The 17,467-nt window shown below is 54.8% G+C and overlaps 2 protein-coding genes across 2 annotated transcripts in view; one reads left to right on the top strand and one right to left on the bottom strand.

Moving 5' to 3' along the window:
- The window catches only part of LOC133343501 (rhotekin-like), a 45,349-nt gene extending 43,787 nt beyond the window's left edge, over nucleotides 1-1,562 (top strand). The window contains 1 exon segment of the mRNA XM_061553161.1: nucleotides 148-1,562. Within this exon segment, the coding sequence (XP_061409145.1) occupies nucleotides 148-941 (794 nt within the window). The 3' untranslated portion in view covers nucleotides 942-1,562.
- Nucleotides 1,563-6,733: 5,171 nt separating this feature from the next.
- The window catches only part of LOC133343500 (uncharacterized), a 60,787-nt gene continuing 50,053 nt past the window's right edge, over nucleotides 6,734-17,467 (bottom strand). Inside the window, exons 5-10 of the mRNA XM_061553160.1 lie at nucleotides 16,734-16,846; nucleotides 15,591-16,074; nucleotides 14,335-14,387; nucleotides 12,575-12,672; nucleotides 12,123-12,435; nucleotides 6,734-11,578 (exon numbers count right to left, since the gene is read on the bottom strand). Of these exons, the coding sequence (XP_061409144.1) occupies nucleotides 9,536-11,578; nucleotides 12,123-12,435; nucleotides 12,575-12,672; nucleotides 14,335-14,387; nucleotides 15,591-16,074; nucleotides 16,734-16,846 (3,104 nt within the window). The 3' untranslated portion in view covers nucleotides 6,734-9,535. The remainder of the gene's footprint in view (nucleotides 11,579-12,122; nucleotides 12,436-12,574; nucleotides 12,673-14,334; nucleotides 14,388-15,590; nucleotides 16,075-16,733; nucleotides 16,847-17,467) is intronic.

Below are 17,467 nucleotides of genomic sequence, written 5' to 3'. Positions count from 1 at the left end.
TCTGAAATGGAAGCATTGCTGAGAATACTGCTCGTTGCTAAAACATACCGATGGTATTGACTCTGTCGGTTATTTATATACACAGATATAATTCCGTTGATGTTCGAAATGTAAACGTTCGAACATGCGCAAAAATGTTGTCCGTAGGAATCGACCTCCCGGAGATCCCAGCGGAAAGCAGGAGCGACCCGGAGACTCGGACGGACGAGGGGGCGGCACCGAGCACCAGCGGCAGCTCCCACAATGCCCTGCAGCGCCCGCCAAGCAGGGGGCGGCACTTCCCGCCGGCGACGTCGGCGGCTCCGGCGGCGGCTCCGGCGGCGGCGGATAACGACAGCTCGACGTCCGACAGCGACACAAGCAGCCCGGCGCTCCGGTCCAAGAAGCGCCGGGCGCCACCGCCACCGCCAGGCGGCGGCCCGCTAAACGAGACAGCGAGCGTCGACGACGCGGAGCCCGTGTGGAGGCCGCGCTCCATGTCGCTGGACCCCAAGCTGGTGAGTGGGCCGCAACGCCCGGGAGGCGCCGCGCTGGCACACCGCGACGGAAAGGGAGCGATCGACGCGACGGCGGCGACGGCGACGGAAGAAGAAGCCGAAGCCGCCGCCAGCGGCGCCGGCCGTCGTCACCACGCTTCGTCGGGCAGCACTGCCTCCAGCGTCGGCAGCACCGCGTCCAGCATGAGCAGCGGTGTCGGCAGCAGCAGCGGTGGAGGCTCGGCGAGTGAGGCCGCCATCGCGGTCGGGGAGACGGACAAGGGATCGGACGACGGACAGAGTGGAGACCGGCGCCGCTCGCCTCTGGCGAGCACCGATCGAGGAGCCGCGCCGTGGCGCCGGCGGGACGAAAAGCCCGAGCCGGATTCCGCGAGCCGGAGCGGGATGATTGACACGTTTGGCAATGGCGGGCGCGGAACGCGGTGCCTGCAGACCCCGGTGTGAGCGCGGCCGAGCCGGGACGCTCCGTTTCAGTTTCGTTTTAATTTTGTGTTTTTAGCCGCTCTGAGTTGCTGGTACAATGACGGTTTGTGACGTAGTTTTGTTTTTGTTCACGTAAACCACTCGGGAGGGATGTAATGATTAAATCGCCTGATCGAATCGATTGCTAGTCTCGCGTGGAATCGCGAGTGCAAGAATCGTCTGATTCTGATTTGTGTATGCAGTGCTGTGACGCAGGGTTCTCAGTCGCATAAATAAATAACCAAGCCTAGATCGAGTTGTGACTATACATCGAATTGGAAGAGGGCGACCGACTCGTTACATCCCAACCACTTAGCGTTGTCGCGTGTTCTTGAAGATCAAGTTCTAATTGTGATTATTATTGTTGTTCTTGTTTTTGGGTACTTGATCATGAAGCACGCTAGCCTGCAACAGAGTGCGTTCCCCGTGATTCGTGATCGGTTGCATCAATAATTATCGGTGTGTCAGTTGAGCTCCACACAATACAACATTATTATTACTACTTCTTTACTATTATTTATCGTCGACATGCAATGGATTCCTGTAGACTGAACGGTTCACTAGGTGCTAAGACAATAACTTACAATTAATATATATATTTTTTATATACGATTAGACCAATCTTATCGAATCACTGGGTTGAGCCTGGGCAAGCGCTCGTCCGGGTGACCCGTCGCGCACGCCCGGTTGTTACAGGCTGCCGTGGGGGCTGCCCTACGTTGTGGGCAGCAACACGCGATTCCACCCCTCTGCTTCCACCACGGTCTGTGCTCCCCGCCTTCACCAACCCCCCCCCCACCCCCCACTTTGACCAGCGAAGTGAAGTGCGGTCAAACAACCCCCACGACCGACACGGTGTGGCGGGGAGTAGGCCTTCATTCAGCGGAGGATTGACGAAAAGAGAGCGGCACATGCAGATATAGTTTTTGCTTGTTGGAATAAAGAGAGTGCCATGAGTAATTGCACGCACACGAGCAGACACACACACATTGGCACAGGGACGGACGTCCGTTCGCGACATTTACCCCCTGTATGAGCAGGCCCCATAAATCCCATAAGATGCGAGATTTACGTGACCACAGAACAACTGCCGAGTATTGTTTTCACGGGTCGCGCCCGAAACGGGAACTGAATTCGGTTCCTGAAGCGCGTAGAACGAAACGTCAACCCATGCGACGCGACCCCACAAACGCCAACGGCGAGAGCGGTCGTTGACTCGTCGAGTCAACTTCACAACGTTTCCGGTCACGCGCCGTGAATGCGTTCAACGCTTTCCGTAGCAGGGGAACCACAAAAGCCGAAGACGTCAGATTCACAATTTCAACGCAAGGGCCCGGGATTCATCGTAACGCATCGGGGGTCTCCCCTCCGTTGGTGGTGGTGGTGATGCAGACGTCGGCGCATTTCATAAAAAAAAAATTATGAATGGGATCAAAACGAATGTTCATCAATGACGCGAGAACAAAACAAAACTCATCTCTGTTGGCACCTCTGAGCCAGTGGTGGAAATTCCACATTCCTATGGCGGGAGCCAGCCCCCGAGGCTTTAAGTGTCTGTGTTGTGTCCAATTTAATAATGCGGTGTTAAGCTCTGGAGAGTAAACGGTTAAATATGCAGTAAAGTCTTTTCGCTTTCCCGTGTTTATAGTTTAAAAAACGAGACGTGATGTTGGCTGCACGGTTGGGCGCGGTACGGATTTGGCAATAAAGTTAAGGGTGCAGGATGTGCGCGCGTGCTGGGTGTGGAGTTTTGTGTGCGGAATTTCGTTGCGATTGCGCCACGGCGTCGCGTGCGTCGTGGGACGCAGAAATGTCCACGGCGGAACTCTCGCAGTGAGCGGAGCATCAACCTGTTACAGGGTGCAGCTCGCGGAAGCAGACTTCACAGAACTGCGTTTTTGGGATTCCTTCAAGCGACCGTTATGCTTAGACGTGCACTCTTCGAGCGCACTTGTGCCTTCCCACGTGCCCTGCTGCACCGAGACGTGGCATTCAAACCAATCCGATGTTTGAAAATTCTCAGAACCGAAATTCGCCCGATTTCAAACTTCATCGTACGGCCGATGCTGATGTGTAGCAACAGCGGTGTAACTACACGAGATGTGGTGCTTATTACGCCAGATGATGGCGCCATTTCGTCGGCGGCGTCCGATGTGTTTGGACCTCACCACGGTCGCTGTTCGGCGATTCTCAAATCGTCCGTCTGCTTGCGGAAGGTGGACGCGCGTCTCCCACGCCGCGTTTGAGCGGCGCGGTGGAGTGAGAGATCCTCGGTCGGTCGTGGTGAGAAACAGGAGCCCGGCTTCCTCAACGAGGTTCCCGTAGGCGTCGTTTGAGCGGCAGAGCGATGGGTGTCCGGGTGTCCGTAACCTTGCGGATGCTGCCAAGTCGTCACGGCATCACGTCATACGTTAGCCGCCTGGGAGTGATGTGAAACTAGAAATTGAACTAATTTTTTTTACCAGGTGAGGCCCACTGAGCTACTTTGCTCTTTTCCAGAAGCGACCTGGCCACAAATGGTAAGTCAACGAAAGTGGCTTATGACCTGGACATTTCTAGCAGCCAAATACTCTTAAACGCATTATTATATTATAAAAGCCCGGCGTTCCACTTGTCCGTTTGTCCATCAACTAAATTATACAATTATAAGAGCCTTTCAGAAGGCCTCAATCAAAAAGTTATAGAAAGTGGACCCCCCCCCCCCCCCCCCCCCCCCAGATGTGGGGGTAAAAAGTTGATCCAACAGGTTAACAACAATTGTCGACACCCCCAAAAAAATAAACATCACTCTCCCCACCCCCCCAAATCTACTTATTTTGTAGGCATATATACCTACACACCCTACATACAGTAGTATCTGTACACATTGGGAGGGGGTTGAAGAAGAGACGGAATTTTATTCTCGTGTTTCTAAATGTGGAGGGTAAACCCGGAGGACCCGGAGGGAAAAAAACATGCAAACTCCAAATATACAGCAGCAGGCGTCAGGGTCGGGATCGAACCCACGACCTCCTGTAGACCAGGCGAGGTCGTTAACATCTCCTAGCCACCGTGATGATGTGAGAGACACGCAAACTCCAAATATACAGCAGCAGCAGGCGTCAGGGTCGGGGTCGAACCCACGACCTCCTGTAGACCAGGCGAGGTAGTGAACATCTCCTAGCCACCGTGGCAAAGCAGGAGACCACGGTCGTGGGGTCGACCTCAGGGCGCCGCCGAAGATGCCACGAAGTGCGGTGTTGATTTGGGTGTCCTCAATGTTTGAGTGAGAGCTGGCACAGCGCACCACTGGAGCCAGTGGAGCTTCATCCCCCATCGTCATCATCATGCTGCTGTCAAACCCCAAACGGTTTCAAATGTGGCGGCCTTCACACACTGCTGTCTCATCGGCGAAAGTGGCACCCGCTCTGAAAATGAGTGAAGCCTTCAACAGATGAGTCGGCGATGCCGATGCTGCAGCTGCTGCTGGTGCTGCGTTGGCAGTGGTGGACAAGTACAATTAAGGGGCCGTCCATAAATGACGTCACGCGATTTTTGACCCCCCTCCCACCTCGTCACACGGCTTCACAAAAAGTCAGACCCCCCTCGAATATGACGTCACAAAGCTCTGCCCCCCCCCCCCCCAAAAAAAAAGCACATGCTTCAAATCGCTTTAAACTATTGTCATTGTAGTGCGTATTTAATGTGGCGATGCACTCTGATCTTGTAGGAGAAACATTTATTAAAAAGTATATTTAATTAAGTAGAACGTGTCTATATTTATTTAAATTTGCGCATTTTGATGTGACGTCACATTTCTCAAACCCCCCCTCGTCACAAATGTCTGACCCACCCCCCCTCCCCTAGGTACGTGACGTCATTTATGGACGGCCCCTTAAGAGAAACGCTCCACAACCGCTGTCATCGATCGTAACCGGGCGCGATCACATTTGTCCCCACATCGCGGAAGTCTCCACGTTGCACACCACATCAAGGTGGTCAAGGCAGCGACAGCATTGACCAGCGTGGTGAAGTATGGTCAAAGGATCCTCCCCACCCCGTGACCCGCGACGGCGTGTTGGCGGACGGCACTCACCCACCAGTGGGAGTGACCACGGGCCGTGTACGAGACGCGCAATGAGCGGCAGAGGGCACCGCACGAGTGTTTGAAGGAGACTGCTCTGACTCCCACGTCTCGAGCCCCCCCCCCCCCTTCCCTGCTGCCTTCACCAAACCTGCCCCGACCAGCGTGGTGAAGTATGGTCAAATAATTCTAGATTTGAAGCTTTCGTGACTGCAATGATTCATACTCTTAGTTGCTTTCGGTAAAGTCACGTAGGTAAAAAAATGAAATTAAAATTTTTATTTTTATTAATTTTAATTTCATTTTTTTTTACCTACGTGACTTTACCGAAAGAACTAAGAGTATGGTCAAATAACGCCGCTCGTGCATGGCGGTGGCCAAGCGCTGTGCAGGCTCAAGCATGTTGAGACTGGCTTCGGCTCAATCCTGGGCCGCCACGGTGGTGAGACGTTAACTACCTCGCCTCGTAATAGCAGGCGAGGTATTTGGAGTTTGCGTGTCGCTTGTATATTTGGAGTTTGCCTGTCGCTTGTATATTTGGAGTTTGCGTGTCTCTCTCCCCGCGATCACGTGAGGGTTTCTCTCCGGGTCCTCTGGGTTTTCCCCTCCACATTTCAAAACAACGCGCGTTTAGAGCGCTTGGCTGCTATACATTGCCACGTGATAAGCCACTTGGTTGAGCCATCATTTGTGGCCAGTTCGCCTTACCTGGTAAAATAAAAACATTTGTTTCCAAGTTCGGACCAGACTGGGTGCAGTCCGGACGATTTTGGTAAATGTAGTCAATGTTGGAGTGCCCTCTCGTGGCCACGCAAAGCAAAGAGAATGATCATCCTCGGTATGAATGGTGGGCCGGGGGATCTCTGACGGGAGTTCATTACGGCCCTGTCATGAGTCACCGAGCTACGATTCTGGGTTCGAATCCGGGTTTCAGCCAGCCGTTATTAACCCGGAGTTAGTCGATATGAAGTCTATCGAGTTGATGTTCTCAGACTGGTCACCAATGGCTGCGCAAAAAGCCATCACATTTAATTTCAGTTTTGTCACTTGATTGGGCTAAAATCCAGTGCAGAGGACTAAAGAAATGCTTGATCAGATCACCTCCACAGCAGGGCGTGTTGCAAAATGCAGAGACGCCACCCAGCGTGGATAAGAGGCGATTGCAGGGAATTATTGATATCTTCCAGGATCATTTATTTCTCTGACACGGGGTCAAGTTTGACTTGGCGAGAGTTCTCAGTTGAAATGTCCCGTGGTGGCAGCTTCAGCAACTGCAGCAGTAAATTGTGGTCACAAAAAATCCATGGCCCAGTTCAATTCTGGTGGTCATATCCCACAATTTCAACCAACACAGCAGCCAAATAATCAGAGAAAAACAATATTAAATCCACTGGAACTTGAAAAAACATAGTGAAATTAAACGTAATACCGCAACTGTGATGTTATTGTGAAAAGTTTGGTGGAAACAAATAATGAAGTAACTTTGCCGGAGGTGCAGGGGGGAAATATTTAACTGCTTGGAAAGTTTGGGTTTAATTTTCTGGTTTTCGTGACATCACTCTGTCCGCCTGTTCTGTCAACACCGGGCGCAAACGGTGCGAGATAATGAAGTGGAATTTTGTAAACCCACAAGAGGGGACCGCATTGAAAAAAACAAGAAAATCTCGAAAAGTGGCGAAGAAAAAAATCGCAAGTCAATGTCAGTTTTAAGAATATTTTTTGTTTAATTAGAAGCCGACACAGGTTTAAAAATAAAAAGTGAACTGCAGTTGTTAGGCACAGTTTTCATCACCGTCATCATCATCGTCGTCAATAACAACCAGAACATAATTGACCAATAAAATCATCTGGCAAACTCATGTAAGATGTTGGTGAATACGTGTGAAACTGCCAGTTTGAGGCATACAGTTCAATAATATATTGTAACGTCTAAAACGATTAAAACAGCAAAACTTGTTTTTTTAAAGCAATTGTACACAGCTTACACGCACACACACACGTAAAAATAAGTGAAAATACATTACAATGTCCGTACTGTAAAATACGTGCGCTACTTTGCGTGTAGATAACATGATAATAAAATGTGTAGAGTTTGTATTTGTAAGAAGAAAAAAAACCTTAAATAATAATTAAAAAAAAACAATAATTACATCTTATCAGTCTGAGAGTATGGACGAATCAAAAGAACTGATAAAACACACACACACACACGTAAATATATCTTTAACATCCTTTTTTCCCAATGAGGTGAGCGATGGAGAGAAACTCCGGGAACATGGTTTGCGAGAGTTGGCACGGCAATGGAAACGTTGTGCAAAGAAACCCCATCGGGAGAACCCTCGGGGGATGATCTCACGTCGTTCCACGCCACGCCGGAGGGGACCGGGAGGGGAGGCCCCACAGAGCGACACAGACGGAGCCAAGTTCAAGTCCCCCGCCCCCCGCCACCACCGTGCTCACGAGAACTTCTACGCCCCCCCCCCCTCCGTAAAAATCAAGAAAGCCGACGAAATCTCACCAAAAGAAGCACCAAATCGGCATTCGGCCTGAACCCACCCAGGCGGACAAGTGGGGCTTTATAAATGGGATGTCAAGGAAACAGCACCGCGCCATTAACGGCTAAAGTATTATATTTTTAGTAAATTTGTTAAAATTACAGTAAACGCAAACGTAACGGAAAGAGAAAACGGACCGACCGCATCCGCGCGCACACGCGCCTGAAGCTAACTAAAGAGTAAAGGAATTTCTAGACGACAAAAAAAGGATGGGGGGGTAACTGGCAGTGCATCACGTGATTTATTCCCGCAGTCGTGTGATTGGTCAGCCAAGGTTGTTCGCCACGCGCTGCCGCCGCCGTCGACGGATCGAGTTAAGTTCATTTTGTTTACCCAAGTACCAGGTGAGAGAACCTCAGGAGACCAGGACAGTGGTTTCATTTGCAAGAACGACTGGGGCATTAGTCTGGTCAGTAGGGGGCGATGGTTACTGCTATGTATCATTCCAATTGAGTGAATGCGGCGTAATTTGCGCATTTGGTCAAATTTGGACCCCGACTTCGGCACACAATTGCCTACTCTTGCGAACGACGTCCGGGAGGCATTGTTAACGTCAGCTGTGAGTGAAGAAGACGTTGCACGTAGTACAGTATTGTTACTCCGGTCAATATACACAGCAGTATTTACCAGTACGGCCACCGGAATTCGAACCGCGAACCTCTGCGGCAAGTGGCGAACGTGCCATCGCTGCGCCGTGATGAAAACAAAAACTTCTAAATCGGGCCCGAACTCAAATGTGTGGTTTCTTTTACAAGTACAGTAACGCAGTAATTGTTTTATATATATACACATACATATAGATATTTGCGTCGTCAGTTAACAATTTGTAAATACATTTGTTTTTCTACATAGAGAAATAGTTATAAAAAATACGTCCGTTTTTTCCCCCGTTTGCAGCCAGTGTTAAGAAGAAAGCCTGCCAAATGTACAGCTCATTATTATTATTTTCATGGGAGGACATTTTTGAAATCTCCTCCGACCAGCGTAACAGCAAGACCCAGGCGCGCACACGCGAGCCTCCCTGCTGTAGGTTTTCTATTGTAGCTGCCACCCGCTCGTTTTAAGGCAACGCTCGGCTCCATCGCAGAGAACGCGCACCTTGCGCGCAAATCCGCCGAAGAGCTCCCCACGCGATGAAACTAGAACATCATCCCGCCGCGGAATGTTTTCCCTAACTCGTCAGCAAAAACGTATCGGTTCCACCGCTTGTCAGTAGTACTACCAGTTACGCTTTGAGGGGTGGTTCACATTGCGATGGCGTTTTGCGTCGGGTACGAATGGGGAAATCGGTGAAACTGGCATCGCTCTCGTTCTGACGCAGAACAAGAGAGTGTGCGCGTGTGTTCGTGCGTGTGTGAGAGTGTGTGCGAGTGTGTGTGCATGTGGTTTTGTCTTGTCATGCTGGGCAGAAAAGATGGCACAAGAAGTTGCTGTATTCACATCATTATCTTTGATCGTGCATGGAAAATACTCTGTTAATGTTCCTCCAATGGGAGAGAGGTTTGCAGTTTATACTTCTTACGAAGGACACAGCGGTTATTTTGAGCTTGCGGATGGAGGTCCTTGCCTAAAGTCTGAGGTTTGTTTAGAAAAATAGATGTCTGTAACCGAGTTCCTCGTGAGAGCGTTAAGAGTCGGCCAAATTACCTATAAAAAAGCTTCAGTGCGCAGCCCGTGAAAAATTCACATACCAGCATTAGCCATGAACTTCATGAAATTATTTTTTTCTTTCCGTTATTTCATTCTTTTTTCTTCTTTAACAAAAATTTGCCAGTGCAGTACAACGGACGAGTGAAATGATCGCGAGTTTGGGGACCACCGTCGCTCCGGGCCGGCACGTCCGGCGAGCGAGCGCGGGGGAACCAACCGGTTCATCAGAAAGGTCATCGTTTATCGGACTGCGCAGCGGCCCCCCAAACCGCCCCCCACTCCCGTGCCAGCCCAGGCGCGCTGCTCCCTCACATCCTGCCGTTGGGGTAAATGAGCGGAGAGTGCACCATGGCGGCGTAGGCCAGTCGGCTGCGGTGCAGAATCTCCTCGTACGACACCGACGCGGGCGACAGCGTAGGCGACGAGGAGGTGGACGAGGAGGTGGACGAGGACGTGGAGGAGGAGGAAGAGGAGGACGAGGACGACGACGACACCGCCGATGGTGACGAGGGCGACGGGGCCACGCGTCCGTACGCCACCTGCGGCCGCACGGGTGCCGGCAGCAGCAGCGGCCGCCCCTGGAAAGTGGCCGGCACCAGGAAAGGGTTGAGCGGCAGGATGGGGATGCCCGCGGCGCGCGCCTTCAAGAGCTGCTCAGGGATCGGCACGGGTTGCAGGCGCCCGTCGTGGGTGCCGGAGAAGGTCACGGTGCCGGCGCCGCCACCGCCACTCGTGTCGCCGACCGCGGCCTTCGTCTGCGGCAGCAGAGCCATGCTGAACGGGCTCAGGTAGAACTGCGGCGCCACGGCGGAGCTCGGCGCCTCCCCCTCCGTCTTGAGTTTTTTGCTCGGCGCGTCGCCGCTGCCGACGCCACCGCTGCCACCACCGCCGTCAGACGCCGTCCGTTTGCGGGGGCTCGTGGCACCGGCGGAGGGAGGCTGCTCGGCGTTCTGCTGCTGCCTCGCGGCCACGGTCTTGTCCAGGAACACCGGGCCGGTGCCGGTGGCGACGCCCGGCTGGGACTGCTGCTGCTGCTGCTGCTGCTTGGAAGCGATGCCGCCGCACAGGCGGTTGAGGTCGAAGAACGCGTGCGAGATCAGGGGGAACGACGCGAATGGCATCGCCTTCAGGAACTCCGGCACTGGGTGACCCTTGACCTTCGACGCGTCCATCGCCGGCGACGGCGCCGGTGGGGGCGGCTTGGGCCGCGCCGCCGCCTCCGGCTTCGTGCCCGCCGCGAGCTTCTGCGGCGTCACCGGCTTGCGCAGGCTGAGGTCGGTCGGCTGCTCGTCATCGCCGCACGGCTCCGCCGGCGCCCCGGCCACTGGACCCCGCGCCGTCCGCGGCGGCGACCGCAGCAGTGCCGGCGGCGAGCTCGGTAGGCGGTCGTCCAACTCCGGCCTGCGCCGGCTCGCCTCCTGCTCGCCCCGGCACCGCGGCGAGTGCCGCAGCGAGTCCCTGGCGTCGGCGTCGTGCCACGCGCTCTCCGCCGACAGCGCCGCCGTCACCGCCGCGTTGAAGGGGTGGGCGAGGTACGGCAGCGTGAAGTGCTTCCCGTAGAACTCGGTCAGGCGGCTCACCTCCTTTGAGGAGAGCGCCGGGTCGAAACCCGGCATCTCGTCCGTCTCCCTGCCCGCGCCGGTGCCCAGATGAACGTGCTGGATCACGGTCGGCCTCTTGCCAGAGGAGGCCGCGACATTCAGGGGCGACGGCGGAGAGGGCACGTCGGGAGCGTCGGCCGCACCGCCGCCGCGCAACGCCAGCGGCTGCGGCGCCGCTCCCACCGGCTTCATGGCGCTCACCTGCGCCAGCAGCTTCTTACGGGCGAGCGGCGACATCGCGCCCGGCCCGCCGCCATTACCGCCGCCGCCGCCGCCCGCGCCGGCCACCGGCTGAGGCGACGGTGCCGCCAGTCCGGTCGCGGCCGTCACCCCGTTCTTTGCGGGGCCTCCTTCGGCGGCGAGCGAGCTCAGCTCGGGGCCCCCGTCGTCGGCCGCCTGCGGTTGGCCCTCACGGGCGGCCGAGCCGGCGTCGGTGGCGCAGCGCGCGGGGCCGAAGTCGGAGAACTGCGACATGATGATGTTGTTGACGAAGTGGCCGAGGTGGCCCTGCACCGTGCGGGCCTGCAGGAGGCCCGGCACGGCGTGGCCCACGGCCAGGACCCGCTGCTCGCCGGCGCCCGCCTGCCGCTTGAGAACGCTCTGCAGCCAGTCGTCCTTGAGGATGCTGGCCGACTCCTTCTTGAGCTCCGGGATGACGAGGCCGCTGACGAGCGGCACGGCGGACGGGCTGTCCTCCTTCGAGTCGGGGTGGAGGGCCCGCGTGGCGAGTTCCACACTCTCCCGCTTCACCTGCGACAATCGGGTAGGATGGGGATGGTTTCGTTTTATTGGTATGTTTTAAAGGGGATTTTTTTTTTTTACCCTTGTACTTCTAACTATTATCGTGTTTTGTATTGTTTGTTGATGTTATGTTCTTACCCGTCCCTCCTGGACATCTGTCAAAAGAGCTTTATAGCTCATCAGATTCCTCCAGTATAAATATTCTGACTTAGACCTGCCCTATCCTGTCAGACCTCACCAGCTCGGCGGGTTTAAGTTTGAGTGGGCGTTGTGGGGCAGCAGTGGGCAACGAAGCAAAATACGGTGTTCTCTGTACTTCCTCCTCAATTCATTAACCCGCGGTGAAGTACGATCAAACAAGCCACTTGAACCGACATTGCATGTTGGGTGGGGCCTTCGTGCAGCAGTGGACCCGACAAATCGACGACAGCCATCCCCGAGTAACAACGAGGCGAGGAAGAACACAAAAACTACCACCCACTAAACAATTCTCACCCCCCCGGTCCCACCGTCGCGATTCACCAAATCGTCGCGACCCGCCGAGCAATCGCACCTCCTTGTCCTTGAGCACCATCGCGCTCGGCCTCTTGACGGCACCGTCGGCCGACTCTCGTCGGACGGCCGCCCCCGCCGGCGCGGCGACCGCGTTACCCGCCTCGGCCTCCAATCGCCGGAGGCGTTCTTCCTTCTCGTCCGCCGTCATCGTCGTCTCCCCCTCCTCCTCCTCTTCGCTCTGCTGCTGCTGCTTCTTCTTGTCGCCCGAGGAGGAGGAGGAGGAGGCGTCGCTCCGCTTGCGCGGCTTCACCGGCGGAGGGAGTGGCTTGTCCTCCTCGCCCTTCACGTGCCGCTCGTACGGAAGGATGAGCCTGCGTGGGACACGCAACGTTTACATTCCGCGTCGCGGGCACCGGAGGTAGGTTTGGGAAATGGCAGCGTTGGACAGCGTCCCGTGTCCCTCCCCCCCACCTCCCGCCGCCCACCCCCCCCTTCCCGCCCCCTTCGCACCTCTCGTAGTGGCGCCGGGTGCACGTGGCGGCGCTCGTGCTGCCGCGGTTTCCACCCAGTGTGTCGTAGATCTGCTTCCAGAGCCGCTGTGACGTCACCTGAGTGAGACGCGTGGCACAGGGACAACGGTTAGCGACGCTGCCGCGGGGGAAGGCTCGCATGCGTGCGTGCGTTGTCGTTTCGTCCACCCCAGGAAGAACTTAATTTGCCCGCCCGTGAACCGCGAATCAATCGCGATGTCCAGGCAACATTCGTTGAGCTTAATTTATTCTGACCAGAAGGAACTGGGTGGGACCTTAAGTTGTTGATAGTGACCTATGTACAACCTGTGACCTCCCTCACCTAGGTCAAAAGGACCAGCACTAAAAACGTTCCCTGTGCTATTTACTGAAAGTTAAAAACACGAATGAAATAAATACCTTAGCTGCATTTATGCAATAAATAAATAAATAGCACGATTCATCTTCCATTCAAAATTGGAAGCAGACCTTTCCGTGAGAATTCATCGCCCGGTGGCGAGATGTTAACTACCTCGCCTGGTATACAGAGGGTCGTGGGTTTTGTGATGTCTCTCTCTCCATGGTCGCGTGTTTTTTTCCTCCGGGTACTCCGGTTTTTCTCTCCACATTTAGAATCAACATGCATTTATAGCATTTGGCTGCTATTAATTTCCACGTGATAAACCACTTCGTTGAGCTGTCATTTGTGGCCAGGTCGCTCTCTGAAAAAGAGCAATATAGCTCAGTGGGCCTTACCCAGTGAAATAAAATATCGTTTTTTATAGTTTATATTAACTGCTCACAATGATCAATGAATGTTGGTCACCCAGAAATGTTAAATGTCACCGTGGTTTTACGAGCGGAGGGTGAGTGTGTGTGGTCATTGGTTTCACACAATTTTGCTTGAATTTGACATGGCTGACCGGCAATTGCGTGCGCCGTATAAATAAGGGGGCAGGTCCTGGAACAAAAATACTTGCTAACCCACAGATGTACAATTGATTTTACGATAACCCAACTGCCAGCTCATCCAGTGTGGCTACTTTGCAATCCATTGGTGATCGTTTCTATTTTAATCATCTCCCCACCAACCGCTGCCACACAACGGGTTTAATAATTCACTCGTTTCATTCCTTTTAATCCGCCCTCCCCCCTCTCCACTTCAGCCTGTGTTGCGCACGGAGTTGCGGGTTATCTAAGCTTCCCATGACAACGCCTCAAACTTGCTAACTTATCATTAATTTCATTAAACTGTTTGGAGTTGTGGAGCACCTAGTTATGACTGCACATCTTACCTCTATTATTATTTATATCAATATTTCACCTGGGTAAATCCCTTGAGATAAAACACTCGTTTGCAATGGTGTCCAGGGTGTACAATATACTGCTAGAGCATCCATACCCATACACACCCCCACCCATACACCCATACCTACCCAAACCCCATACCCACCCACTCGCCCCCATCCATACCCACCCACCCAAAGTCATACCCACTCAAACTCATCCCCACACAAACCCATACACACTCACATAAACCCATACACACCCACACCCATAGCCATTCATCAAAACCCATATCCATATCCACCCCCACCCATACCCACCTCCACCCAAACTCATAGCCACCCACCCAAATCAACCCACCTACCCCAACTAATACCCGCCCACCCCCACGGACGATCGCAAAAGGACGAACAAACCAGTCACGTGGGTGTAGCGATCGACGGTGATCGTAAGAGATTAAGAGAGCAGACGTACCGCTTCGTAGCCACCGAGCTCCTGCACCGCTCTGAACATCACCCACAGGTCGACTGCCATCCGGAGAGACAAAGAGAGAGAGCGACACACAGAGCATGACACACAGGCGTTAGTCGAGTGACGACGACAAGTCACGGGGCACGCGCTTACGATGGGACAACACCGGAGGGTCCCCGCACGGATAGGTTATCAAATCTGTAATTGACGAGAAAATCCCGCGAGGACATAAAAATATGTGGTGGGACAGAAGACAAACGGATTTAACGACACGCCAAGACGATACAACGCGAAACGCCGCCAATGTCAGCCGTGGCTGTAAATCAAACTCGGGTCACCAGTTTCACGGCACAATGAAAGCGAAGCACAGCTTCACACTCCCCCTCCCCGCCCCTCATATTCCGTGATCAATAACGCAAAGGTAAAGGTGCAACCCTGCAACTGCCCAACTCATACCACTGCCACAATAGCCAGACGTCTTGGAAGAGATGGCGAATACCTACAATTAACCTCACCACACGTGACCTGCCGATTGACTAACTGTAGCGACCGATGACACAATTCAAGTTTACTTTTTACGTCCGGTGTTTTTTTGTTGTTGTTGAAAATTTCAAGAAAATCCCCAGATCTCATTATTCGGGCAATCGAACCTCACATCAGCGGCGTCACGGGGTGGCGGCGGGGGCCGGGGGGGGGGGTATAGGGAGGAGATCTCGGGGGAGCGGGCGGAGGAAAGTTTCCCCCCCGTGTGCCGGGTTAGCCCACGGTCGCCCACGCTCGCCCGCACGAGGGCAACTGACCACGCCGCCAACATCGCAGGCGCGGGCTTTGACGCGCGCACCCGCCCGCACGTCGCCTTATCTCATCCCGCGCGGCCCGATATTACTCTGCGCTCGGAATAGCGAGCCGGCACGCACGCACGCGGTACACGGCGGGAGTCTCCGTGCATTCCCCAAGACCGCCGTAACGGACGTTCAGAGGGGAGTGAGTGGGCAAGGGAGCAAGTGAGTGGTTGAGCCAACGAGTGAATGAGTGAGCTATTGAGGGAGTGAGTGAGTAAGCAAGTGGGTGAGTGATCTAACAAGTGAGACAGTGAGTGAATGAGATACAGCGAGTGAGTGAACAAGTGAGCGCGCGAGCGAGGTAGTCACGTTGCCAAGCGAGTGATGTGTTGAAACTGTGAGCTCGAGCAAGCGAGCATGCAGGCGAGTGCTCAAGCGCGTGAACGCGGCGAGTAGAAATTGGACGCGATCGCTCACCCTGCTTGAAGCCGAGGTTGGGGATGCGGCCGATGGGGGTTTTGCGCGTGCGCATGAACGCGTGCAGCTCCCGCAGGAAGTTCTCCTCCTCCGCCGTCTTCTCGCCCTTCCCCTGCGCGCCGCCGGCCACCGCCGCCGCCGCCGTCGCCGCGACCGCCGCGGTGACGACCGTGGCGGACGACGACGCCGCCGCGACCGTCGCCGCGGCAACGCGAGCGGCCGAGTTGGTCGCTCCCTCCCCCGGAGACGCGGCCCCTGCGGTCGGCGTGGCGGCCGGAGACAGAGCGGCGTCGGTGGCGGCGGCGGCGGGGGCGGCCACGGTGGCGCCCCCGGCCGGGGGGCAGGCTCCGCCGGCCTTGGGCTTTGAGGCGCCGTCGCCAGCGCCCGTCCTGGCGGACGAGCCGCCGCCAGCGCCGGACTTGCTGACGGCGCGCGGCCTCGTGGGTCCGTCGGCGCACGTGTGGTTTTTGAGCTCCGACTTCACCTGCGGGGAGTGGCGGTGGCGGGGCTGCGGTGAGCGGGAGCGCGTCGGCGGCCAAACACGGTGGCGGTGCCGGATCCGCCTCCCTCTACCCTCTCGTCCCCTATCCCACTTCGGTCTCAGCTGCACCTTTAAGCTATCATTATCATCACGATAACTATTATTATTATTATCATCATCAGCCCTGACCTATCCACAGCTGGATTTATGCCCACCCCGTGTCGTGTAAGTCAAAGTGTTTGTCTCGACCATACTTCACCACGACGGTCAGTGCGGGTTTGTAAAGTAAAAGCAACCAAGACTGGTTTGAATATCACTCGCCACTGATGTTAGCCGTGATCTGCAGGGCGTGAACCGCCGTGCCAGCGTTTCCCGCTCTCTCAAATGTGCTCTTTCTACGAGCATCTTCCTGTGCCATTTGCGCCGATCTGATCTCACGATTCCCTTCTGCATTTCCCCTGCAGGTCGCTTGCCAGGTCTCCCTCGCACAAGAAACTCGTCAAACTCAGTGGCCCCTCCCTCGGCAAAAAAAAAGCACAGCGAATACGAACGAGCGAACGCATAAATTGATGAACGAATAAATGAAATGATCGACCCAACAAATAAATGACATGCCAATGCCTTCAGACCTGCCCCCCCCTGCCCGCTGCCCCTGCTCCTACCTTGGCCTTGGTCTCCTGCTCCTCGGTGGAGCTCCTCGAGTCTCGGCGACACCGCGAATCCGAGCGTCCGAATCGCGCGCGTCTCTTCCGGGGACGGCCCTTCAGGTTCGGAGCTTCCGGCGGGCAACGGGGGCGATAGCGGTAGTGCAGGAGGGAGGGAGAGGAAGGAGGGGGGTGGTACGGGGGGGGAGGAGGGGAGCAAGGGAGAGAGACGCGCACGTTAAATCGCGCCGACAGTCATTTGTTGTCGCCGTTGTTGGCGGTGGTTTTGAAGAGCACAGCACGCGCTCCCTCCCACTGCCGTGTTGCACTGCCGAGTTCCCTTTGCAGAAGTGACGCACGGGCGCACACGCACGCACGTGCTCATTACCCTACGGCATGCTCACACCACCCTTTGCAACAACTGCACCCCGTCAGAACCGCGAGACCTTTTCCAAACCAAAATTAGTACCACTCCAACCCCCACGCATTGTTCGCGCGTACCGCTTTGCAAAATGCTTTGAATGTGGATTAGAATAGGCCCGAATTATTAAAACAAAGCAAGCGTGAACGTCAGTATTCACAACCAGCACCGACTTAGCACCGGCCGAGACCATCGGATTGTTTTAAAAATAACACCGCTCGCCCGTCGCGGATTGGACAAATTGATCTGCGATATTTAATTCGCCAAACAATGGAGACACTTTTGCGGCACGGCCCCGCGTTTCCTGCCACATGCACGAATAAAAACAAAC

Source organism: Lethenteron reissneri, chromosome 17 (genome assembly GCF_015708825.2).
Source record: "Lethenteron reissneri isolate LAM-NWPU_2019-01 chromosome 17, ASM1570882v1, whole genome shotgun sequence".
In the NCBI taxonomy this organism is placed as follows: domain Eukaryota; kingdom Metazoa; phylum Chordata; class Hyperoartia; order Petromyzontiformes; family Petromyzontidae; genus Lethenteron; species Lethenteron reissneri.
Note: the sequence above shows the minus strand (reverse complement) of the source record. Positions and strands in the feature narration are given on the sequence as shown.